The sequence below is a fragment of the Dromiciops gliroides genome, chromosome 6 (assembly GCF_019393635.1).
Source record: "Dromiciops gliroides isolate mDroGli1 chromosome 6, mDroGli1.pri, whole genome shotgun sequence".
NCBI classification, from domain to species: Eukaryota; Metazoa; Chordata; class Mammalia; order Microbiotheria; family Microbiotheriidae; genus Dromiciops; species Dromiciops gliroides.
Window position 1 is genome coordinate 178743135 of NC_057866.1, and position 27546 is coordinate 178770680.

The following is a 27546-nucleotide window of genomic DNA, read 5'->3' on the forward strand; positions in this document are numbered from 1 at the left end:
AAGAACTTGTGAATGTTCAAGGTTCCATATCAATATAAAGTATTATGTTGTGATGTTCAGTTTATACTTTACTTGTTGGAAAGCCAATTTTATGTAGTGAGAATATTTTCTAGCAAAAAATTATAAACATGACTATTTGAAATTATTTTAAAAATATCCTTTTTTGATTAAGTGCTAAGCTTTGGTATTTGATTGTCTTTGGTTTGTTAATTTAGGGAAAAATGAAATTATATAAGAAATTCATTGTGCCTGTGTGTTGTTAAATAGATATTATTACAGTGATATTGCTTTTTCACAGGCAAACCCAAAGTACTTAAGAGCTTTTGAAAGATGAAAATTCATAAGCAATGATGAACATTTCTATGGTTTGTTCTTATCATTATTATTATTAACAATGATTATGATAAGAAAACTTCTTATATACATATATATGTCTTTATGTCTGTGTATTTATACATATACATACATGTATGTGTACACACACACACACATTTCCACTTCCCTTCTTGCATCATGAGCATCTGAACTAAGAGCAGTTATTCACTCTGTTTCTACCCCACCTGGATCTCTGTACTTTCTTGAAGCAATATAACAATTTGATTATCCTCAACCACACACACACACACACACACACACACACACACACACATTTATCTTGGGACATTTTTACCTGCTTAAAAATTATTGAGGCCTGGAGGGTGGAGCCAGTATGGTGGTCTATACTCCAGGGCCTAGCTAAATTCTCCTAATGTTCCCCTCCAAATAGCTTTATAATAACACAAATTAAATTTTAGAGCAGCAGAGCCAATAAAAGGTTAAAGAGAGACATTTTCCCCCAATCTAAGACAATTTAGGTTAACAGGAGAGCTTCATAACATCAATGTGGATGCAGACTCATACTCTGGTAGGAGCACCAGCAGTGGACCTTGGAGGCAACCTCAACAGCAGCAGTAGCAGCAGTGGCAGCTTTAGGAACTCTCAGCACAGAGATGAAAACGGGATCTGACAAATGGTCAGAAAGAGATTACAGGGTACCCTTTGTTGACACTGGTTGTAGCTCACACTGATTGGCATGTCTATTACCCATAAGCACTTGTGTAATAGACTTGCCAATCAGTGTGAGCTACACTGCAATTCCAGAATATAGAGAAATGCTTGTGATCAGTTATAAAGGAACAGGAGCCCTGGTCACTGCTCCAGGGACAAGGGCTAGAGTTTGTGGCTTTGGGAAAGCAGAGAACCTGGTCACAGTTCAAGGGCTAAGAGGATCACTAATACTTATGTCTACAGGGAAGAAGGGGGCAGGTGGGAGGGAAGGCTTTCCTTGGTAAAGAATGGAGTACAGACCAGAAGAGCACTGATGACGCCTCATTCTGGAACAAACCACTTTCAAAGAACCAAAAACTTGTGTACTACCAGAACTAGCTTTGAAAACGGCAGCACAAAAAAGCCTCAAGCTTGGCACAGTACCTCCCTATTCCCAGGTGAGCAGAGCCCAAGTTTAGCATAAAGTTCAAAGTCATGAAATAGTCTGATAAAAATGAACAAAAATAAAAAATAAAAAGAACTTGATCATAAAAAGCCTACTATGTTGGCAAATAATTCAATGACATAAATTTAGAAGACAACATTGTGTAAAGTTATGAGGAAAGTCTCAAAGAAAGATGCTAATTGGACCCTAGCACAACAAGAATTCCTGAAAGTCTTAAAGAAAGAGATGAGTGGTAGAGGGAAAATTGGGAAAAGAAATGAAAGTAATTCAAGAAAATTATGAAAAAGTAATTACAACTTGGTAAAAGAGGCACAAGAATAATGAAGAAAAAACAACCCAAAATTGGCCAAATGGTAAAAAGAAGCACAAAAAAAAATCACTAAAGGGAAAAAATTCCTTTAAAAGAAGAGATTGGTTAAATGGAAAAAGAGGTAAAAAAACTAACAGAACTCCTTAAACTGCAGAATTAGTCAAATAGAAAAAGAGGTACACAAATGAAAAGGACCAGGAGATTATTTTGCACAATAATAGCAATGTTGTAATGATCACCAACCAAAAGACTTGGCTTCTCTTATCAATACAGTGATCCCAGACAATTCCAAAGAACTCATGATGAAAAGAAAAAAGTGTTATCTCTCTCCAAAAAGAGAACTGATGAATTCTGAGTACAAATTGAAGTATGTTTTTCTTACTTATTTTTGTGTGTTTTTGTGATAATATACAATATGTTTTACATGATTTCACATGTATAATTGATATCATATAATTTATTTTTAGTGGGTAAGTATGGTGAGAGGGAGAGAATCTGGAACTCAAAATATAAAAAAGAATGTTAAAATGAGTAATAAACGAAAAAATATTGAGGACTCTCCAAAAATAATTTGCTTATGTGGATAATTATATCTGTTATATCAATGTTTGATTATCAATAATTGAAACATTAACATTAGAAAATTAGTTTTGACCTTGTAGTCAAAACCAAAGTCTCTTTGGATGCCTAGAGGTCCCTGAACCACACATTTAGTAAATGCTATCATAATCCAAGTTGGCTTAGCAGTAAGCATAGAAAAAGAAGATGTAACACTCTACTCCACTCTTGACACAGTCACCAAAATGGATCTTCACCAATAAGAAGAAAGCCACATACCAATCAGGTTGGAGATGAGAGTTACAGATAATAATCTAGTTGAGAGAACAGAGGAGCCCCATTGAGCTGTGAGGCATTTGGGCAAATGTTGAATATGTTGGAAACATGCTATTTGGGAACCAGCAGAGGATAGGTACAAACTGGGAGGGCCAAGAGAGCCTTACTCTTGTGGGAAAGGAAGATTGTCAACAGGCAGGACACCTAAAGGGAGATTACCACAATACCTGAAGAGTCTCTTGGTGTTGGGTTGAGTTAAGGACCAGTTGTAGAGAATAGGAGTGAATAGCCTAGAAATTTACATGAGAAATGTCAGAAGAGTTAAACACTGATCACACATCTCTTGAGATCAATCTTTAGTTTAGTTTCTCAAGAACTTGTATTATTTTGTGGAAAGAAAGATCATTACCTTAGAATTTTACAGAAGGAAAACTGTAGTGAGGTGAGTACTTAGAAATGAAAGCAAAATATTGATTGCCAGGAAGCAAAGCAATGTTGGCATGAAAGACTGCTACATCAGGTAGGGGTGAAAGAAGCAGTGTGGCGGAAGATAATTTCAAAAACATATCAGGGCTTATGCAGAGCCAGACATTAAAGATATGAGTGCCAGTGGAGCAAGGGGGGAAGAGGGAAAAGAACACATGTTTAGTTTCAACCAAATTTTCTCTAAAAACCAGAGAACAGGTATGTTGGGGAAAATATTCAGCACACAGAGGTTGGAACCATAAGGTCTGTTTCAATTCCTTAATCTGTTGGTAAAGGACTTTGGCAGAAAGGAGCCCCCCAAAAGTCAAAAGAGTTTCACTTGATTTTCTATAGGTTTAGTTGGGAGTTGTTTGTGTGTGTTTTCTACATAAATAAAACCTGTTTTATTTTTAATGACGTGTAAGTTAAAGTGCTTGGAAAGTAAACAAATTTTCACCCTTTAGTGGAGTGCTAGATATTACAATTTCTCTTGGCTTCAAATCAGGGTTGGGAATGGCAAATAAGGTAGATTAGTTGTGATAGATTCCAAAATATATGTGGGCCCTTTGTGTTTCACAAGGGTTATACTTATATATTTATAAAGATTATGAAGTACTTTATATTTATTATATATAAATATGAATATATATTAAGTACTTTATATATATTCACTCATATGTTCCATACAACTCCATGAAGTATTGCAGATATTACTCTCCTCATATTGTGGAGGAGGAAAGTAAGACACTTGCCTATTTTCACATATCAATTAAATGACAATTCTCTGCAGTATTAATCTCTTGTTAATGGCAAGACCTGGCCACTGGCTGTCCTGTGGCTGTATTAACAATGTTTGATGGTATCTAAACTAAAATCCCCTTCTTTTGACAACACCCCTTCTATATATGTGTTTATTATCCTTCTCTTCAGAGCAGGGGCTACATCATATTTTTATCAAAATCCATGAGTTCAGTATCTAGTACATAGTATATACTTAATTACTTGATGGATTGGCCAAGGACATACTAGTAAAGTCAGTATTCAGCTCACAGCCTGCAACTACAAAAATGTAAATAGAAAGAATAATCAAAGAAACTGAAAGTTCTGTAATTATAATTAACAAGGATGATGTGAAAAAAATCCATTTCCTTGCTTTCACTAGAAATTTTAGGGACTATGGATACGCAATGTTGGAATCATTGATAGAAGTAGAGATGAGTCAATCTGCTTTCCTAAACTCTGTTTTTAATCCTTATTATGAGGAAAATCTTAGTAGCTCTGTGTGTGGAGTTATTTAAAAATGAATGTGATGTGAAAACTCAAGTCATCAATTACAAAATTACCCCAAAAAAGTGAGTTGGGGGAATATTTAATGCAATAGATTTCTTTAAAGTGTTTTTTAAAATTTTTTGTTGTTATTTAAAGGGGTTAAACTGTTGAGTGACTAATTCACTCATGTAAACCAATGTTATTCCTAGAATATTACAAATAAGGTTAACAACCCCACATTGTACTACTGTTGCTTAGGCAGTTACTCAATGAATCTGTTGGTAGGAAAGGACTAATTTTGTCAGCTAATGGTAAAATGTGACATTAACCTCATATGCAGACAAATCACCCATAAAATACCCACAAGCACTAAGGAATAAAGTTAGAACTGCATCTGTCGACTTTGCTTTTGTGACTTATTTTTAATCTTCGAGGGTTGCCTTTGACATGCACTTTAACCTGATTTAATTTTTATAACAACGCCCAGAGGTAGAAGAAATACACACTAAATTATCGTTTTGTTCCTGATAATTTCCTAAGGGAAGGCACTGTATGGAACCCCTCACTTTCTTATAAAGCCAGTTTAATAAGGGTTGTATATTATGAACCATCTGATGCCAAGTACACTTAAGTACACTTTTAAGAGTTCTCTGAGATTCAGAGACTGTAGTAGAGCCCAGGACTTCCTGACTCCAATCCATTAATCACATATGCTTTTCCATTAGATCAAAAGTTAATTAGAGGTAAACACCATCTTTTGTTTCACAAGTTCTTCTCAGAAATGAATAGCAAGTTGCTTTTACATAATAATCCCAAAATAAAACTCTTATAGGACCATTTTAGTGACATGTTTTCAATAAAATTGATCACTTTTGCTACTCTTTTATACAGCAACATGAAACCACAAAATAGTCAGTATTAAAAAAGTAATATCCTGACTCTCAAAAACTGATATAAAGGATTTGACTTATTACAAATTAAGATAAAACCCCTGATCATCTGGCACATAGCCAACAAGGATCAAACTTCCCATGTGTATCAAGGTCAATTTTGAAATGACATCACATGAAGACAAATCTCCTTGTTTTGTTTTGTTGTTGTTGTTGTTGATCTTGTACTTACATTGATGTCTTCCAAATCTAAGCTATTTAGAACCACGTGGTTACGCTTCCAGATGATGGGAGGTCTCAGGGCTCCCTGAATGGCACAGGTTAGAACAGCACTCTGTCCAACTGTTGCTGCTGTGATACTCAGTTTCTGATCTTCAGGCAGACTCAACTGGATAACCTCTGTTAAAAAAAAAAAGGATGTAGTGTTGGCAGTATGAATGAGTATGTGGTTCTACAAGGTTAATTAGTGCAGAGTTTATGAATACTAGTAATTAAGCATCTTAATTTGAATAAGAAGGAAAAAAGCTTCCAAAGAAATATAAAAATAATAGATTGTTCACAATATTGGTCAGTATGACACTTTAATTTAATTGACTGACAAACTTCATCATGAAGTAGAGAACTAGTCAACAAGAAATGGATTTCAGACATATATAGTTATAATATCCTGACAGATTGTACTCAATAGAGACATAAATTATTTAACTGCCAAATCGACATGTTACCATGTTATCCACATTGGAATCAAAATGATGTTGTTTATTCACTGTTAGATTTATATTGTACATAAGGTGAGATCATTGCTGGCTAGCTTAGTGAATACTGTTAAAAGTGAGTGAATAAAATGGTTCATGATGCTGGGAAATACAAATCGACTTGAAGGGAATAAAAGGTATTTGGGAAATCAAAAGAGAAGAGGAGGGATTCTATTTGCCAAATGGTCATTAAAGCCAGATCTCTCTGGCCCAATGTTACTTTTAGTCAATTTTGATAAAGTCTCTCCATTCTACAATTTTTACAAACCCATAAAACATATCATGTGTTTGCTCATTCAGTATGATCTTTTCTCACCAATAAGGCTCCATGCTGCTATATTTTTTTAAACAATGTGAGCCTGGGTTCCCTTTGCTAGAATAAAATAATTTATAGGAAACAATGCAAATATTATTGTCCTCAGCAGTCAATATTCAACTAGACATATGATTTGATTGAAGTAAATATTCCCTTTGCTGATAGAGGTAGCAACCTATACATGCCTAACCATATTATTTCACTTTTGCAGATGTCTTCCCAAAAGTGGTTTGCCTGACACGCTGGATCATTAATTGTCTGTAGTTTTTACATAGAGATGAAATCAATGGAGCAAATGGGATGTCCATCAGTTAACCTCAGCTCTTGCCACACAGATTGTCAATCATTTATTTTCTTTGATTATATCCATCCTCTGGCTCTCATTCATCATTGGCTATCTGTAATTTACTGCAGCAAGCAGTAATACATATTTTTAATTCTCTGAAAATGGTCAAAAAGGTCAAAAATCACTAATTCCAATAGATTATTGGTATTGAAATTGTGAGGGGCTATTGGGGGTGAAATCTAGAACTTTCTATATTCCCTAGAACAATCAATTGCTTTATTTTGCTTGCTTAATTATGAAACCAACTTGTTCATCAGTAGTGTACTACACAAGCCCATACACATGTGCGCACACACACACACACACACACACACACAGATGATTTGGATTTATAGATATATCTAGCTCTATGTCATAATCTAGGCAATAGAGGTCCTTGTCATACTTAGGATTTGATTGTGTGTTTTTTTCTATGTACATGTTTAGGCCAAATTGTTTTTAATGGCTTGGGGCCCAACCAGGAGATGCTATAATATTTTGGTGTTTGATGCAACTTCTACAATGCCAGTTGAAAATAGGGGTACCTAGTGTGTATTGCCATCAGTAAAAAAGAATTCTGTATCTTGGACCCTTCATTATTGGAGGGAACATAAACATCAATGAGGTTACTGAGCTATTTGGTATTTTATTATTACATTTCATTCAAATTGTAAACAGGCAAAAACTGTCCTGGAAGACATTCCATAGTTCACCAGTTTCCTCTTTCATTTTTCCTCCTTTTCTTGCCTTTTCCCCCTTCCTCATTCTTGAAAAGAGAAATATAAGATTAAACTTTAGTTCTTAACCAAAGCTCATTACAACTCATTGTTTTTTTTTTCCTTTCTCAAATTATATCTTTTGATATTTTAATTCCCATACCCAAACTCTACAGTTTAAACAGATGCCTTTTATTTCAATGTTTTCTTTTAATGTTTAGCTAGTGAACATATCTGGACAGAGTTTGATCTTTATATTTCATTGGAAAGAATGTGAAGGAAAACAAACAAACAAACCTACTTTACTTCCTAATTTGGATAGCAGCCCCATGTTAGTATTTATAGTTTTTAGATGGGAAGATGTAGTTTTAAATGGCATTTTAGGTTCAATACAATTCCTTTTTCCTATCAATATCCAGCTTTGGTAATAAAATAAATTGAAAATGGTCTGTGGTTACAGAATACATTTGGTCTTTATAAAATCCTTGTGTAGTATTATAATACACATGCTACTTCAATGAAAAACACTTCAGTTGGTCTGTAAATTCACTGATGAGATTCCTCATCCAAATTGGCTAATATCATGTCTAAATCTTCTCATAAATACCATTTAAGGGGCTAAATTATTGTGTTAAGAATCTGTATCTAGATCTTTTAACATCAAATATGTATACAGCAACTTCACGGAGTCGTCCTGGTTTTACTACATGATTGCCCACATCTATTTCTGATAATATATTTAGATGATATAGGTTTAGCCAATTCTTGTGTAAGATGCTTTTGCCAATATTTGGCAGCCTATTCTTTTGTACTAAATCATAGTTAATAGCCCTCTGGGAGACTTTCAATTTTCATTCTTTACATATTGTACTGTTGAGTGAATAACATAATAATTAATGTGAGTATATCCTTGAGTAAAGAATGAGAAAATTTTGACAATCTTAAGAGTCACACAATTTACTGAAAGGTGTCATGGAGGAAAGATTCTAATATGCTTTGTAGTAAAGCTTCAAATTTTGTACAGCTAGCCCATCTTCTGTGCATTTTTTTTCATTAGTTCCCTTGATATTCTTGATATTTTGTTTTTCCAGATGAATTTTGTTATTGTTTTTTCTAGCTCTATAAAATAATTTTAGGTAGTCTGATTGGTATGGGACTGAATAAGTAAATTAATGTAGGTAGAATTGTCATTTTTATTATATTAGCTCAGCCTATCCATTGTGATAATGGACATCCCTGTTTTACCCCTCATAATATTTGGAAGGCCTCTAACTTATCTCCATTACCTATAATGCTTGCTGATGGTTTTAGGTAGACATTGCTTATTATTTTAAGGAAAGCTCCACCTGTTACTATGCTCTCTGGTGTTTTTATTAGGAATGGGTGCTGTATTTTCTCAAAAGCTTTCTCTGCATCTATTGAGACAATCATATGATTGTGGTTAGTTTTCTTATTGATGTGGTTGATTATGTTGATAGTTTTCCTAAGGTTGAACCAGTAGAGCATTCCTGATATAAATCCTACCTGGTCATAAAGTATTATCCTGGTAATCACTTGCTGTAATCTCCTTGCTCATATTTTTTTTAAGATTTTTGCATCAATATTCCTTAGGGAAATTGGTCTTTAATTTTCTTTCTCTCTTTTGGCTTTGCCTTGTTTAGGTATCAATAGCATATTTGTATCATGAAAGGAATTTTGTAGAACTCCTTCTTCACCTATTTTTGCAAATAATTTGTATAGTATTGGAATTACTTGTTCCTTAAATGTTTGGTAGCATTCACTTTTAAACTCACCTAGCCCTGGAGATTTCTTCTTAGGGAGTTCATTGATGACTTGTTCAATTTCTTTGTCTAATATGGGCTTTTTAAGAATTTTATTTCCTCTTAAGTTAACCTGGGTGATGTGTATTTTTTTGTAAATATCCATTTCATTTAGATTGTCAAATTTATTAGCATACAGTTGGGCAAAATAGCTCCTAATTATTGCTTTAATTTCCACTTCATTGGTAGTGAAATCACCCCTTTCATTTTTGATACTGATAATTTGGTTTTCTTCTTTTTTTAAATCAAATGAACCAAAGCTATATCTATTTTATTGGTTTGTTTCATAAAATCACCTCTTAGATTTATTGATTAACTCTATAGTTTTCTTGCTTTCAATTTTATTAATTTCTCCTTTGATTTTCAGGATTTCTAACTTAGTATTTAACTGATGATTTTTAATTTGTTCTTTTTCTAGCTTTTTTAGTTGCATGACCAATTCATTGATCTCCTTTTTCTCTTTTTTATTCATATAAGCCTTTCAACATATAAAATTTCCCCTAAGCACTGCTTTGGCTACTTCCCATTGACTTTGATATGTTGTCTCATTTTTGCAATTCTCTTGAAGTTATTGATTCTTTCTGTGATTTGTTTTATAACCCCCTCATTCTTAAAATGAGATTGTTTAGTTTCCAAGTAATTTTCAGTTTACATTTTTGTGGCTCTTTATTACATGTAATTTTTTTGCGTCATGATCTGAGAAAGAGGCATTTACTATTTCTGCCTTTCTCCATTTGACTATCAGGTATTTGTGCCCTAATACATGGTCAATTTTTGAATAGGTAACATGTACTGCTGAGAAAAAAGTATATTCCTTTCTATCCCCATTCAATTTTCTCCAGACATCTCTCAGAGCATCCAAACTTTTCACAGTTGATTATCATTACAACATTGTTGTTACTGTAGATGGCGACTTCCTGTTCTTACTTCACTTTGCACCAGTTCCTGTAGAACATGATGTTTTCTTTTGCCTTGAGATCACTCCCCTCATCATTTCTTATAGAACAATAGTATTATGTAACAATCATATGCCACAACTTATTCCACTATTTAAAGCATACTCTCAATTACCAATTTTTTGACAACACAAAAATAACTGATATAAATAATTCTCTACATCCAGGTAGGTAATTCAGAGTTTTATAGCTCTTTGAGCATAATTCCAGATTGTTCTCCAGACTGGATGGACCAGTTCACTACTCTCAATAATAGTTCATTAATGTAACTATATTTCTCTTCATCTCTTCCAGAATTTGTCATCTCTGATAGGTATCAAGTGGTATCTCATATTAATTTTAATTTGCCTTTCTCTAACAAATAATGATTTAGAGCATTTTTTCATATGATTACAGATAGGTTTGATTTCATCTGAAAACAGCCTCTTCATATCCTTTCACTATAAATTAAGGAATGTCACATTTTTTTTCCATTACATGTAAAGATAGTTCTCAACTTTTGTTTATACAAGCTTTACAATTTCATTATTTACATAGAAGAGTAGATTAATTATCAATACCCCATACTCATGGTACGATAAAGTAAATGTGTATATTCTTTTTCTTTTAATTGAATAGAATTTTGTTTTCCAAAACATATGCACAAACAAATTTTAACATCAATTTAAAAAAAAATTGTGTTCCAACTTCTCTTCCTCCTCCATACCCACCCCCCACCCACTAGAACTCAAGCATTTCAAAATAAGTCATACATGAGTAGTCATGGAAAACATTCCCACATTAGCTAGGTTGTAAGAGAAACCAGTCAAAAAAAAAAAACCCAAAACTTCAGATTGAGGGACTGTCAAAGAGGAAAAACAAAATTTTTTAAAAATGTGTTTCCAGGGGCAGCTAGGTGGTGCAGTGGACAGAACACTGGCCCTGGAACCAGGAGCACCCGAGTTTGAAGCCAACCTCAGACACCCAACACCCACCAGCTGTGTGACCCTGGGCAAGCCACTCAACCCCAACTGCCTCATCAAAAAAAAAAATGTGTTTCCATCTATTTTCAGATACTATCACTTCTTTCTCTGTAGATGGGTTGCCATTTTCATAAGTCCTTCAGGGTTATATTGGATCATTGCATTGCTGAAAATATCCACATGCTTCCCAGCAGATTATCTTACACTATTGCTGTTATTTTGTATACAGTACATTTCACTCTGCTTCAGTTCATGTAGGTCTTTCCAGGTTTTTCTGATAGTATCCTGTTCATCATAACCTAAATAAAGTACCTTAAACTTGACAAAGAATTTTCTTCATATTAGCCCAGCAAAGTAGGTACCATACGTTTTGCCATTATATTCAATCATCATAACTATTTCCCTCCATCCTATTCCCTTCCCATGATATTTACACTATTTTCTATCTTCTTTTAAACTAGTCATCCTCAAAAGTGTTTTACTTCTGACTGTCCCCTCCCCTACTTTGCACTCCCTTTTTTTTCCACACTTCCTTCCTTATACTCTTCCCCTCATACTTTCCTGTAGGGTCAAATAGATTACTCCTTCCAACTGGATGTGAATATTATTCCCTCCATGAGCCAAATCTGATGAGTTTAAGGTCTTTGAGCTAATTCTGTGTTCCAAATTTTCTTCCTCCCTCTCTCCTCAACACTTCCTATGAAATCAAGCAATTCAATATGTCATACTTGTGCAGTTATGCAGAACATCTTTACCTTCCTCGAAAGTATTTTGCTTTTTATTGCTCTCTCTCCCAGTCTGCCCTTCCCTCCTTCCCTTCTCTGCCCTCTTATCTCCCTCCCCTCCTCAGGGCAAAAATATATTACTATACCCACTTGAGTATGTATGTTAGTCCTTTGAGTCAATTCTGATGATATTAAGGTTCACTCACTCCCCAATTCCTTCCCCCTCTTCCCCTCTCCTCCATAAGCTTTTTTCTTGTCTCCTTCATGTGAACAATCTCTCCCCAGACCATCTCTCCCCATCCCCCTCCCCCAGTCTATTTCTCCTACACCTCAACACTATTTTAAAGATGTCATCATGGGTTAGTTAGGTGGCACAGTGGACAATGCACCAGCCCTGGACTCAGGAGGTCCCAAGCCCAAATCCGGCCCCAGACATAAGACGCCCAACAAAGAACAAAAAAAATGCTTTAGAGATATCATCCCTTTGTATTCAGTTCAGACCTGTGTCCTCTGTTAATTCCTTACTGAGATAGTTCTTATGAGTTTGAAGTATTATCTTCCCATGTAGGAATATAAAAAGTTTGATCTTTTAATATCCCTCATGAAGTCTTTTTCCTGTTTATCTTTTTTGTTTTTGTTTTTGTTTTTGTTTTTGTGGGGCAACGGGGGTTAAGTGACTTGCCCAGGGTCACACAGCTAGTAAGTGTCAAGTGTCTGAGGCTGGATTTGAACTCAGGTACTCCTGAATCCAGGGCCGGTGCTTTATCCACTGTGCCACCTAGCCGCCCCCTCCTGTTTATCTTTTTATGCTTCTCCAGGGTCTTGTATTTGAAAGTCAAATTTTCTATTCAGTTCAGGTCTTTTCATAACAAATGCCTGAAAGTCTTCTTTCTCATTGAAATTCCATGTTTGCTTCTGAAAGATGATGCTTAGCTTTTCTGGGTATGTGATTTTTGACTGTAGTCCCAGTTCTTTTGCCCTCTGGAATATCATATTCCATGCCCTTCAGTCCTTTAATGTAGAAGCTGCTAGATCTTGCTTTATCCTTATTGGAGCCCCACAGTATTTAAATTCATTTTTTCTAGCTGCTTGCAATATTTTCTCCTTGACCTGGGAGTTCTGGAATTTGGCTATAATATTCCTGGAGGTTTTCCTTTAGGGATCTCTTTCAGGAGGTGATTGGTGGATTCTTTCGATTTCTATTTTAGCTTCTGCTTCTAGAATATCAGGGCAATTTTCCCTCACAATCTCTTGGAGGATGGTGTCTAAGCTCTTGTTTTGGTCATGGTTTTCAGGTAGTCCAATTATTTTCAAATTATCTCTCCTGGAATTATTTTCCAGGTCAACTGTTTTCCCAAGGAGATATTTCACATTGTCCTCTATTTTTTCATTCAATTGGATTTGTTTTATTGTGTCTTGATTTCTCATAAGGTCACTAGCTTCCATTTGTTCAATCCTAATTCTTAGGCAATTATTTTCAGCAGACAGTTTTTTAATCTCCTTTTCCATTTGGCTTTTCAAACTGTTGACTTTTTTCTCATGGCTCTCCTGCATTGCTCTCATTTCTCTTTCCATTCCTTCCTCTCTTTCTCTACATCTTTGTTCTATCTCTCCTACTTTCTCTTCAAAGTCCCTTTTGAGAGCTTCCATGGCCTGAGACCAGTTCATATTTTTCTTGGAAGCTTTGGACGTTGGAGGTTTGACCCTGTTATTATCTTCTTCTGAGGATGTATTGTGGTCTACCTTTCCCCCAAATAAGTTTTCGATGGTCTTATGCTTTCTCTGCCTACTCATCCTGGCTTACTATTTCTTGGCTTTTTACTACTGCTTAAAGTGTAGCGTTGCTTCCATGACACACTGTTCATGTTATAGCATGGGCCAGGGGGTGATTGGGCTTCTTCTCTGCCTGCCTGGCTTGTGAGTAATCACAGCTGCTTTCTCTTTGAGCCAGAAACAGAAGTCTGATTAAACTCTGATTCTCTATGGTCGGAAGCTTGGTGTGCTTTTGCCCCTCCCCCACTGGGCCACCACCACTCCTTTCAACCCACTGGTTCAGACCCAGTGTGCTTTGCACCAACTCCAGTAGATACTGCCTCCACTTCACCCCTGTCTACCACTGAACCCCCTCACCAGTCTGTGATCGGATCCTCAGAAGCTGCTGGTGCTTGAAGACTCTGACATGCACTGAAAGCAGTATCCCTGGCTGGGTCTGGAATGTGCACTGAGCTGTTCAGCCTGATCAGTAGGTGATCGGAATTGCCCTCTTTTACGGAAAAATAGTCTCACTCTGTTCTTATGTGCATTAGGCCATTCTGGATTTTGTTTTTTTACCACATTATTTGGGCATGAATGGATGGGTTTATCTGGAGCTTGTGGGATTTACAGTCTCTCCTCAGCCATCTTGGCTCCACCCCCTAGGGCAAATATAAATGTGTATATTCTTAAATGACTGACTATCATATGTGGATTCTCTGATAAGAGAGACCAAAAATTAAAAATATCAGAAACAGCTCCATCAGTAATTTATGTAGTAAACTAACAGTCAAATTTTGTGGTAAGTGACATAAGAATATCCATATTTAGTACTATTTTAAAAAAAATGGTCTTGGGGCAGCTGGGCGGTGCAGTGGATAAAGCATCAGCCCTGGATTCAGGAGTACCTGAGTTCAAATCCAGCCTCAGACACTTGACACTTACTAGCTGTGTGACTTTGGGCAAGTCACTTAACCCTCATTGCCCCACCAAAATTAAAATAAATAAATAAATGGTCCTAGACATTAGCCTATTCCTGTGGTGTTGGGACAAGGAATGGTTCTGCTTTTCCAACATTTGAGACTCAGTCAGTGTTCTTTTGAGGGTGATTTGACTGATGGACACCTGCCACCTTGTAGGGAGACATATGGCCTCTGACTGGGCAACAGTCTAGTATGAATGAAGCTTATCAAAACCTCTAAGACTTAGGTGGGTAGTTTGTTCTTATGGGAAGAGGTATAATCATTTTCATGTTTTGATTAATAAAGTTTGAATGCACACAATGAGAAGTATAGATCTGATTAGGTTTGATATGGCATCATATGCATGCACCATGACTTAAACTTTGCACCTTCTCTGTCATTTCTTGTCTTTGAGAGCCACCAATAGAATTGAGAAGCTAAGTGATTTGGCAGTGGTCACAGAGATCATATGTATGAATGTATAAGAACTAAAGCTCAGGTCTTTCTGACTCCAAGATAATTTCTCTACTGTGACATTCTGCCTCTGAAAGTGTGAGATAAAAATGTGTCATTAATATCATTATTTCTTTAGCTATTCTTAGTGCTTAGTATTATGTTACACTTAATATTTGATGAATGATTGACTGGATGCTTTTTAAATAAAATGCCTTAGGACAAAAACTAATAGCAGCTGGCATAATACCATGAACATACAGTAATAGATAAATATTATAATTTAATAATTTATCAAGCATTTCTAAATCCAAGAAGGCTAGCCCCAGGTTGTCATTTCTTTATAAAATGATCATAATAGGATGTCTTATTCCAAGTATATAATAACTTGACATATGAATATCATAGTGAGTAATCAAATATTTCTCCCAAAATATTTCCTTTTAAGTCACAGAAATCTTTTACATAATCTCCTATAATTTTAATTAGGGTGCTTTGGGGAGGGACTTACATATTATAATATTAATTAGAAATAATGAAAATGTTGAGATAAGTTTTGAGAAATATCCTACAATTATAGGCTGGAATCCTAATTTAAAAGAAGTATTTTAAGAGTAGTATTCCATTTGCACTTTATAACTAAAAATAAGAACTATATTTCACCCAACAACTATTAATAACTTATTGTTATTAATTGTATGATTAATAATAAATTATTATCCTCTCAAAACAAACAAAATCTATGGTTTTGAAGACATTTTAAATGTCTTGGATATATGTTTTTATAATTATTTAATTTATATAAAATTCGTTTTTTAAAGTTTATATTATCTATTAGTTGTCCACAATGCATGCATGTATGTGTATGGACAAATGCATAAACACAAAAAGACATAAACACATCTATCTCTAAGTCAATTATAAAAATAGTTATTTCTTTGTGATCATTTGGAATTATTCAGTAATGAGAATACTCAATGGTCTTCTTAGATAACTAAGGACTAAAAAAACCCAAAACACTAGTAAGGTTTGATTTCAGATTCCTAAACTGTGACAACCTATTTTGCATAGTTGTCTTTTATGTTTTTAAAAATATATTATTTTAACCTTTTTCAATACCTCAAGTAACATTATTTCCTCATTTCAGATGGATCCTACATTAATGGAGTGTGCAACATGTCTTCCACCTGATGGACATGGTAAATAGTATAACCAGTTAATCATAATAGCCCAGGAGTCAAGGACATGCAGGTTTGAGTATTACATCTCACATATATTAGGTCTGTGACCAGTTCCAAATAATTTAACTTCTGAAATGACACAGGTGGCTCTCAAAGACTATACATTAAAGAGAAGTTGATAAACTGCATTGGTAGAGGAAATTTCCACATTTAGAGTTCTCTACAATGATGAGATCACTGATGAATTAATAGGGAGAGGGAGAAAACTAATATCTCTATATTGTTATGGCAAAAACCTTCATCTCCTTGTGGCTGGGCTGATGATGAGGCTCTCTGAATTTAACTAGAATTCTCTTTGATTTTTGGATGACAGACAAAAAGTCTATTGCTAAAACCCTACTTTAATGATTTATTGCAAGAAAGAAATAATCATGATTATTGAAAATCATGCCAATGAAGAACAAACTCTGCAAAACCCTAACAAGCTCTAAAAGCTTTGAATAGAAGCCCAGAGGAATTGTTTGATATCAAAAAATTATTTTAAATGAAACTTTTATACTTCATCAAGAATTTATTTAGTCTGATAAAAACTAAAATTTGGTTATGATAGATCTATGCTAATATTCATAGATGAATATTTATGATTATCCATAGAAATATATCACCAAGCTTAAATAATTACCATTAATCTAAGTTTAAATCACATCAAAAACTGCCTTTTTTAAGAGCTGTTCATCCTTTCTATCTAATATGAGATTGTAAATGAAAACTTCAAAGAATGAGATTTTATTAACTTAACAAAGTAAGAGCCCAGTGATGGCTAATTTAGATTTTTTCCAGATAGTATTAACTATGCTGTATTTTCTTTTAAAAATAACTAGAAAAAAGATTCCAAGTCTGTCAATTAAAAAGGGAAAAATACTAGGCAAATAAAATGGATAATTCTTGACAGCTCCTATTCCTTTCTTACCTAAATATCTTCAAGCTGTGAAGAATTGTAATCAGCTTTACATTTACAGACCTTAAAGATCATATATCTAACTCTACATATAAAAATGAAAAAAAAGTCCATTTTCTCTTCCTCTTCTCTCACCCTCACCAAAGACTGTGGGAAGAAAGGAAAGAAAAGCAAAAGACAAAAAAGCAATTTTAACAAATATGCATAGTGGAGTAAAATTAATTCTTGGATTGTTCATATAATATATATTTTATGCATATATATGTAAATATATGTATATATGTATGTATGTTTGGATACACATGCATATACACACATATATGATTCAATCTGAATCAAGAGATGGGGAGGGAGAAACAGTATCTTCTTTCAAGAAGTTCACTCTTTTTTAATTGCCAAGGCCTTGAAGGTAGCCAATTATTTGAATCCATGTCCTCAGAATTCAAATCTAGTGTTTTTTCTACTAGTGATCTTCCAGCAATATCATTGTGTTGGAGCATGCAGGGGGTATTAATTCATTAGCTGGCAGGGGACACTTTGAAAACCTATGGTAGGGATTTTTTTTTTTGTACAAACACTGCTTTATCCTTGAAAAGAAAATTCTCACATCTTGAAGGCAAGAAGGGAAAGCTCCCATTGTGCTTCTTCCTCTGATCCCATCTCAAGACAAATGCCTCATTCTTACTAGTACATTTACTACTACAGGGCACTTATTGAAAGTAGAAAAAAAGGTAAAAATATTCTTTCCCTGTGACTTTCTATCTGTACACCCATCTTCTCACAGCTTGTCTTGGAGTTCCAGAAAGATGTCCAAACCCTTGATTTAATGGATGAGAAAAGTAAATCTTGGACAGGTTAAGGTATTTACCCAAAGTCACAAAAGTAGGAAATACTGAATTTGAGTCCAGATACTTTGACACCAGATTCAGTGACTTTGATATTTTTCTACTTCCTGTCTGCCTTTACCTATGCATTTTTGAGGTCCTCCAAGGCCCAGATTACTACTCATCTCTCTCATTAAGGCTTCTGTGACTAATCCCATCCTTCAGTAACATTGTGCCTATTGTAATTTCACTTAGCACTCATTTAGTCTATATATAAGGGAAAAAGGAAACTGCCCCTAATTCTGTTGATATAGTCACAGGATATAAGCCCAAATGACATTGTAATATTGTGTTAAGAAGATGTTAGTGGGTAAAAAGGAGATACTCTTCAGTCTCAAGACCCTTATTTTCCCTTCCTCTCATATTCTGAACATTTCTCATCTCTAAATACTTTGATATAATGTCCTACTACCCCCTTATTCACAATTTCTACTTGTTAAAATCCTTCCCATTATTCAAATCCTGTCGTAAAACCCACCTTTTACACAAAGTCTTCCCTGAGCCTCATTAAGTAGGACTAAATATCTTCTGAATTCTCACTGCAGTTTATCTTTATTACTTTTGCTTCATTAAAAATCACCTCACAATTACAGGCTAAAAAGGAATAAGCAGTTCGGCAAAAGAGCCAGTGGTCATAATGGACTGCAAGTTCAGTAGGAACCAGTAGGATCATATGGCAGATAAAAACCCTAAGAGAAACTCAGTGTACAAGATTAGGGGCTAGGTACATCTGATATATTTTCCCTGGCTAGCTCACATCTGGAGTGTTGTGTTCAGTTATTGATATAAAAATTTAGGATGGGTGTTCATAAGATAGAAATGGTATAAATAGAACAATCAAGATGCTACATGAGGATAAATTGAAGAAACAGGCCACTTAGCCAGGAGAAGAGGGTTGTCATATGAAAGGAAAATTAGAGACATTTTGCTTGGCTCAAGAGGGCAAAATTAAGAGCAGTGAATGGAAGTGACAAAAAAGCAAATTTTGATTTTCTATTAAGAAAAACATCATTAACACTCAGAGTTTTCCAAAAAGTATAAGAGGCTACACTAGGAGATGTATTCCATTACTGAGTATTTTCCAGCAAAAGCTGAATGGTCACATAAAATAGACTGTAAAGAGTGGATAGGGGGCAGCTAGATGGCACAGTGGATAGAGCACCGGCCCTGGAGTCAGGAGTACCTGAGTTCAAATCCAGCCTCAGACACTTAACACTTACTAACTCTGTGGCCCTGGGCAAGTCATTTAACCCCAATTGCCTCACTAAAAAAAAAAAGTGGATAGTACAGAATGGCTTTGGAAATCATTTCCAAAATTTAGATTCTGTGATGCTTCCTATTTACATTGAATAGCATGTAAACTCTATCTCCCCATATTGACAAATAGCTTGGTAACCTTCAGGTCCATATCTTATTCCTCTTTGTACCACCTCCCAGCACAGTGTTTTACAAAACAAATAAATAGATATAAATTAGACTATATTCAAGGAATGATTCTGAAATTCCAGAGATATTTGCCAGCTTTAAACCTGGATTTTTGTGTTTCTTTTGCTAAATGAGTTTTGAGATTATAGTATGCCAAGGTAGTTATTTCAGCAAGCTTTTCTACTATTCATTTCTTTATGACACTATGTTTGGAAGAAAAATGTCCTCTTTGCTTTGTGAAGATAACGATGATTTCATTATACCTCAGGCTCATTTCTTGAATACATTTTGTGGACCAAGATTTTCACTTCATTGTTTCCTTAAATTGGTCATCAATTGCTATGCTTTTAGCCTTGAAAAATTCAGCTAAGCATATCATTTTCCTTTATAAATGAATTATTTCACTGTTAGTATTGTTCCATAATCAATCTGCACTGGTTGACCTCTTTCCATAGTCTAAAATGAATATTCATAGGTTTTGCTTGATTGGCTTATTCATGCATTCCACCTAGCCCCTCTTGGACAACAATATGAAGTTTTGTTATGTGTAATGCTATTCAGCATGTTTTCCACATCCTTGGAGGTCATCTGTACTCCATTCTCTCTCAAAAGTTTCTTATGCAAAGGCCTTTTTCAAGAAGGTATCTGTGGAAAATTCAGTGATAATTTCCATGGTGACTGGAAAATAAAAATGTGCCTTCAGGCTATTTAGAATAATAATTCTCTTCAACAGGGACACACATTTACTCATGAGATATTAGACGATCAGCAGATAGTTTCATTCTGTCAAATATTATTTTAGTTTTGGTAAGGTGCTTGCAATTCCATAGAAAGAGGGCTAAAATGTTTCTAAGACTTACTATGTTAATGCGGATGTAACAGGTTTCTGACTTCAATTTACACCTCTTTGCTTCTAACTGGCTACAGATTACCTGGTAGGTTAATTATAAAAGTGATTCTAGAGAATGTGTCCTACAAGCATTATACCATGCATGCTATGTTTCTAGAATGGTTGCTAGGTACTGTGGTGAGTGTACAGAGAGAGGATAGTATTCAGAATTCTAGCCTTTGAAAATCCAAATGAAATACTTTTTTGTTTTGGTTCTTTAATGGTAGAATATCAAGCACCATTTTAATCAACTATTTTATACAGAGAAACCCATTAAAAATCTAAATGAAATGCTGTCAAAAGCAAGTTGGGGGCAGCTAGGTGGTGCAGTGGATAAAGCACCTGCCCTGGATTCAGGAAGACCTGAATTCAAATTCAGCCTCAGATACTTGAGACTTACTAGCTGTGTGACCCTGGGCAAGTCACTCAACCCCCATTGTACCGCGAAAAAAAAAAAAGTTTTATGTTCTCTGGGTAACAGATAGTAGAGAACTATGTATGATTAGGTATGATTGGGTAAATCAGTCTCTTTTCCTGTGATGTTGAAGGTTATTTGTGTCTACTATAGACTAAATTTATGAGGATCAGCATTATGATATTGAAATGAGATTAAAAGAAATCAGTGTGAGGTAGTTGTGATTTTGACTAGGTATTTGAGAGTTGAATACAAAGGAGAGAATTTCCAGTAATGTTCTGTTTAGGTCAGTATCAGTTGAATTGGACTAAATTTCATTTAAAGAAAGCAATGAAAATATAGTCTGATTATCTGGGTAATGAGATCAATTAATTGAATATTTGATTTTTCCATTCTTAATACCATTTGAGGTGCTTCAGGGGACAGAAATTATGATGATGACAACAAAGGGAAGGGGAAGGGAATCAGTATTTATATAGTACAATGGATAGAGTGATGGGCCTGGAGTCAGGAAGACTAATCTTTCTGAGTTCAAATCTGGCCTCACACACTTTCTAGCTATCTGACCCTGGGCAAATTGCTTACCCCTGTTTGCCTCAGTTTCCTTATTTGTCAAATGACCTGGAGAAAAAAATGGCAAACCACCCGAATATCTGTCACAAAGTGTTGGAGATGACTGAAAACAACTTAACAAAAACAATATTAGTACTTATTATGGGCACTTTGGTAAGGATATTTATAAACATTGTCTCATTTGATCCTCATGATAACCCTGGGGGATAGGTGCTATTATAGTACCCATTTCGCAGATAAGGAACCTGAGTAAATAGATTAAGTTATTTGCCCAGGGTCACATAGCTGGTAAATTTTTGAGGCCAAATTTGAACTCAGGTCATCCTAACTCTAGGAATAGCTCTCTATGCACTATCAACACCAGACATGTATATTAATGTGCCTATTCAGGTTTAAAGTCACTTTTGTTATGATATGTGTCTACATTAAATATACTTATTAATGTCATACTACCTACCTCATACATTCATGGTAAGAAAGAGACTTAAGGTATTATATAAATGTAAAGTATACAAATTTCATTAATGCTACCTACAAGAATTGCTGTGAACATTTTATATGGGGAAATGGATGGCCTGAGATATTAAGTGACTTGCCAAGGGTAATCCAGCTGGTGCCAGAGGCAGGATTCAAATTCATGTTTCTTGACTCCATGGCTAACACTCTTTCTTTTATATCCTACATCCTGATCCCTGTACAGAACTCTTCCTATCAGAATAAGCCTGATTAAAAAGGCTAAGATCACAAGACATAAATGTTATTAAAAAAAATCAATCAATCCCCTAATTAAAACACCTATTCCCTTAGTTAATATGCATTCAGCTAGCAGTAAATTTGATTAATCTTATTAAAGTAAGTCATATTAAAGTGAGGATTCTTGGCATTGTTTTGACTGGGAAAGCCTATCATACCTGTCATATGTGTGGTTTTTTCATAAATAAAATGCATTGTATCAAAAAGAAAATAATTATATAAAATTGGTTAACAAACACTCACACACAATCACAATCTCAATGACCCTAGGAATGAATAATACACCATTATAAACTGTCATTCTTTCCCCTTTCACACACATAGGCTCACTTAAGAAGCTTAGATAAATTTTAACTGCTAATGGGGGAAATTACAGGTAGATATTTTAATGAGGGGAACTTTGTCCACTACTTATCTACTTTGCTTGTCACTAATACTACCATGCCAAAAAAAAAAGTTCAATAACTTTCCTTTTCACACATTTATTAAGCAATTAATGCATTAAGCAATTAATGTATGCAGAGCACTGTGCTAAGTATTGGGGGACCCCTGAAAACTGATAATCTTGGCCTTGTATACTCACCTAGACCTTCAATTCATGCTAAAACAGTATTTCTTCAGAAAAATTGATAGTAGAAAAGGAGGGGGAAATATATAAAATTTTAATGGTTCTGGGAATCTCATGAATTAAAAGGAAATACAAGTTGTCTTACCATACAGACACCATTTTTCTAAAAATAGAGAGTATTTGGAAATTTTATCAAAGGGTATTCAATGACTGCTATAGGATGCTAACAACTTAATGATAAAAATCCAGTAGAAATCTAAGACTCCATATTTTGAATTATTGTAAAATCATCTGATTTGAAAGGGTGATAGACTGGTAATAAAGCAAAAGAAAAGAATAGATACTAAATCCAAGTAATGCACATGTATCAACAAAAAATCAAAAGAACCATGGTTTCAGCACATAGAGTAAATTCTTGTTGAAAATTAATAATTGTTTAATCTGCCTGTCTCCTAGGGGCAGCTAGGTGGTATAGTGGATAAAGTACTGGCCCTGGATTCAGGAGGACCCCAGTTCAAATCTGGCCTCAGATACTTGACACTTACTAGCTGTGTGACCCTGGGCAAGTCACTTAACCCTCATTAACCAAATAAACAAAAAGAAACAAACAATGATATGCCTGTCTTCTACAAATGGGATTAATAAACAGATCAGAGAAATTAATCTTATGATATCTCCTAAAATTTATTTCCATACCTGTCCTCCTAAAAAAATAATAAACAGATTAGAGAACATGGATAAAAACAAGATCAGAGAACATAATGTCTCCTAAAAGATAAACCAGATCAGAGACAGACAGGAAAAAAAAACATAATCCCAATTTAATTTTATCCCAAGAAGAAGGAACCATGATCATGTGGAGACCCTTTCAAAAGGACTCAGAGACCCCTTCTTTCTAACAGTTTTTAAGATTTCTTTGTTCACAGGTTACAGAATAACTTCATTAGCATGATACAAATCAACACAAACAAATACTACAAATGTAAATAAATACAAATCAATTTAACATCTCAACTTAAAGCAGATGCTATGGGTAGATTATGTGGAGATGGGAAATGTATTATCAAAGACAAGGAGGTCTAGATAGTTGATCAAGAAAACAATAAGATCTATTCCCTTTCTTGGGAAAGAAGATAGTGAATAAGGATTTCAAAGGGGCGTTTAAATGTGTTTATTCTCTTGGGGAAAGTAAATATTCTTTGATCAAAGGGCATTTTTGCTCCTATTAATCCAGGGTCTCATAAAATCAATTTGTATAATAAGGCACCTCCATCAAATCATTCTCTATGGAAGAGAATTTTGAAAAGACATGGACAAAAACCTGGAGCTTTACTATAAAGCGGCAGTCATCAAAACTATCTGGTACTGGCTAAAAAATAGAGTGGTAGATCAATGGAATAGGCTAGGCTCAGGAAATGCAGTAATAAATGACACTAGTAATATAGTGTTTGATAAACCCAAAGACTCCAGCTTCTGGGATAGGAACTCAGTATTTGACAAAAACTGCTGGGAAAACTGGAAGATAGTATGGCAGAAATTAGGCATAGACCAACATCTTACACCTTATACTAAAATAAGGTCAAAATGGATACATGATTTAGACATAAGAGGTGATACCATAGCTAAATTAGGAGAGAAAGGAATAGTCTACCTATCAGATCTTTGGAAAGGAAAACAGGTTTTGACCAAACAAGAGATAGAGTATATTATAAAATGCAAAATGGATGATTTTGATTATATTAAATTAAAAAACTTTTGTACAAACAGAAGCAATGCATTCAAAATTAGAAGAGAGGCAGAAAGCTGGGAAACAATTTTTGAGGCCAGTATTTCTGATAAAGGCCTCATCTCTAAAATATATAGGGAACTAAATCAAATTTATAAGAATCCAAGTCATTCCCCAATTGAGAAATGGTCAAAGGATATGAACAGGCAGTTTTCTGATGAAGAAACCAAAGCTATCTATTCCCATATGAAAAAATGCTCTAAATCTCTAATGATTAGAGAGATGCAAATTAAATCAACTCTGAGGTACCACCTGACACCTATCAGATTGGCTAAAATGACAAAAAAGGAAGATAATAAATGTTGGAGAAGCTGTGGGAAAATTGGAACACTAATTCATTGTTGGTGGAGCTGTGAGCTGATCCAACCATTCTGGAGAGCAATTTGGAATTATGCCCAAAGGGCGATAAAGCTATGCATACCCTTTGACCCAGCAATTCCACTTTTAGGTCTTTTCCCCAAAGAAATCATGGAAAGGGAAAAGGGACCCACATGTACAAAAATATTTGTAGCTGCTCTTTACATGGTAGCAAGGAATTGGAAGTTGAGGGGGTGCCCATCAATTGGGGAATGGCTGGACAAGTTGTGGTATATGAATACAATGGAATACTATTGTGCTGTAAGAAATGATGAGCAGGAGGAGTTCAGAGAAACCTGGAGGGTCTTATGTGAGCTGATGATGACTGAGATGAGTAGAACCAGAAGAACATTGTACACAGTATCATCAACATTGAGTGTTGACCTACTGTGATGGACTATATTCTTCTCACCAATGCAATGGCACAGAAGAGTTCCAGGGAACTAGTGATAGAAGAGGATCTCCAAATCCAAGAAGAAAAAAAAAACAAAACTGTGGAATATAGATGCTGAATGAAACATACTATTTCTTTTGTTTTGGGTGCTGTTGTTTTTTTTTTCTATTTTGAGATTTTGCATTACTGCTCTGATTTTTTCTCTTATAACAGGATTAATGCAGAAATAGGATTAATGTTATTGTGTGTATATATATATGTGTATGTGTGTGTATATATATATATGTCTATGTATATAGATATACAGATATATAGATATAACCTATATCAGATTACCTGCTGTCTAGGGGAGGGGGGGAGGGAGGGGAGGGAGGGAGAAAAATCTGAAATTGTAAAGCTTGTATAAACAAAAGTTGAGAACTATCTTTACATGTAACGGAAAAAATAAAATACCTTTTATGTTAAAAAAAAAAGACATGGACAATAATCCCACTTCATGAGATGCAATGGAAGGGTGGTATTTTGCATAAGTGAACAGAGTACCCATATGGTTGCAACTGTCAGATTACATAGTTGTGATTTTGGTAGGAAAGAACTTAATACCTTTTTTTTTTTTCTTGAAGATGTTATAATCAGGGATCTACTGGATATGGAGATGTCTTCCACTTGTATAATTCTAATTATTCTCTCCAAATGAAAGATTCTAAAAATAGTATTAAGAACTAATGTCTGCATTAGTTTCTCCCAGCTAAAGTAATCAGGGAAAGCAATTTAGCACTTTTGAGTCAATAGAGACAAAGTAAATATGATATTGGGATTCAATTATCAGTTGTCTGAATTTTCTACATAGCTTGCCTAGCTGAGATTGTATTGACCCCACTTTTAACTTGGCTACATGGAGACTAGAATCACTTTGACAATACAGCATTTGATAGGATCTTTCTTTCTTCACTATGTAGATGTATTCAAGAATATAAGGTTTCATATTTCACTGGTGCTAAACTCAGCTCACCACATCTAGCCAATCAATTGTGAAGTCTCGCCGTTTTCTTCCTCCACATATCCTTAATTTAATCCTGTATCATGTGAAAGGGATGACCCTGACTTTTCAAATCACAACTGTCATCATTCCTTTATTTTAAAAAACATTATATCATGTAAGGCATACTGCAATATGATATAAACTGCTTTATTATTCTCATTTTATGGAAAAGGAAATTGATACTCCAATCAACCAACAACAAAGGCACAAATATGGCCAATTTTGTTTGTTTTGTTGATTTTTTCACTATAGAATATTCAAAAAGTAGAGTAAAGTAGAGTAAGTAGAGTAAAACCAAAAATAAATAAATAAATGAATGAATGAATAAATGAATAAATGAATAAATAAATAAATAAATAGATGAATGAATGAATGAATAAATAAATAAATAAATAAACAAATAAATAAATAAATAAATAAATAAATAAATAAATAAATAAAAGTGCCTAGGGGCAGGAGAGTGCTGAATTGTGAAGTGCTTTCAATGTAAAATAGGAGAGATCATATTTGCTCTGGACATGCAAGTTATAATGAGCCACTGATATTTTTTGATAAAGAGAGTGATGGGACGAAGCTTTTGCTTTAGGCATATCACTTTGGTAGCAGTGTGAAAGACAGCAGAAAGGATTGAAACTACTGCAGTTGTCCAGGCCACAGATGATGAGGCCCGAATTCAGGTAAGAGGCCATAAAACTAGAGATGTGTAGAAAGGATTGACAATACTGGACAATTGATGAGATAGATGAGATAAGACATTAAGGAGGAAAGGATGATTATGAAGCTGTAAACCTGGATGATTAGAATAACCTTGCTTTTGACAAAAACAACAAAATTAATAAGAGAGAGATTTTAGGGAAATAAATTGTGTTTTGTACATGTTGAGTTTGAGAAGACTTCCACTTTTATATGTCAGTGAGTTGGGCCTGAATATGAATAAAAAAGAACTGAGAAATAAATCTGAGAGTCAACTCAGTGATATACATGGGAGCTAATGAAATTACCAAGAGAGATATACTATATAGGGAAAAGAAAAGTACAGGATATCTTTGCATGCCACTCACAATCAGCATGCACAGTATACAGATTAGGAGTCAATAAAGGAAACTGAGAAAGTGCAGACTGGTAGGTGGCATACAAACAGAACAGTTTCAAAAATCTTGACAAAGAAATGAGGAGGCAAAGGTGGTCAATAGTGTCACATGCTTCAAGTGCTTGGGGTCACTTTTAAGTTCCTGAGGTTGTATCTAAATACAGATATTTTTTATTCCTACATACTATGAAAAGCTGTGTTGTGCGTGCTTTGGCAGACTCTACCAAGT

At 34.7% G+C, this 27546-nt stretch overlaps 1 protein-coding gene across 1 annotated transcript in view; it reads right to left on the reverse strand.

The window, feature by feature from the left end:
- Positions 1–27546, reverse strand: part of FSTL5 (follistatin like 5) — a 996384-nt gene that overhangs the window by 287260 nt on the left and 681578 nt on the right. The window contains 1 exon segment of the mRNA XM_043971840.1: positions 5493–5659. Coding sequence (XP_043827775.1) covers positions 5493–5659 — 167 coding nt within the window.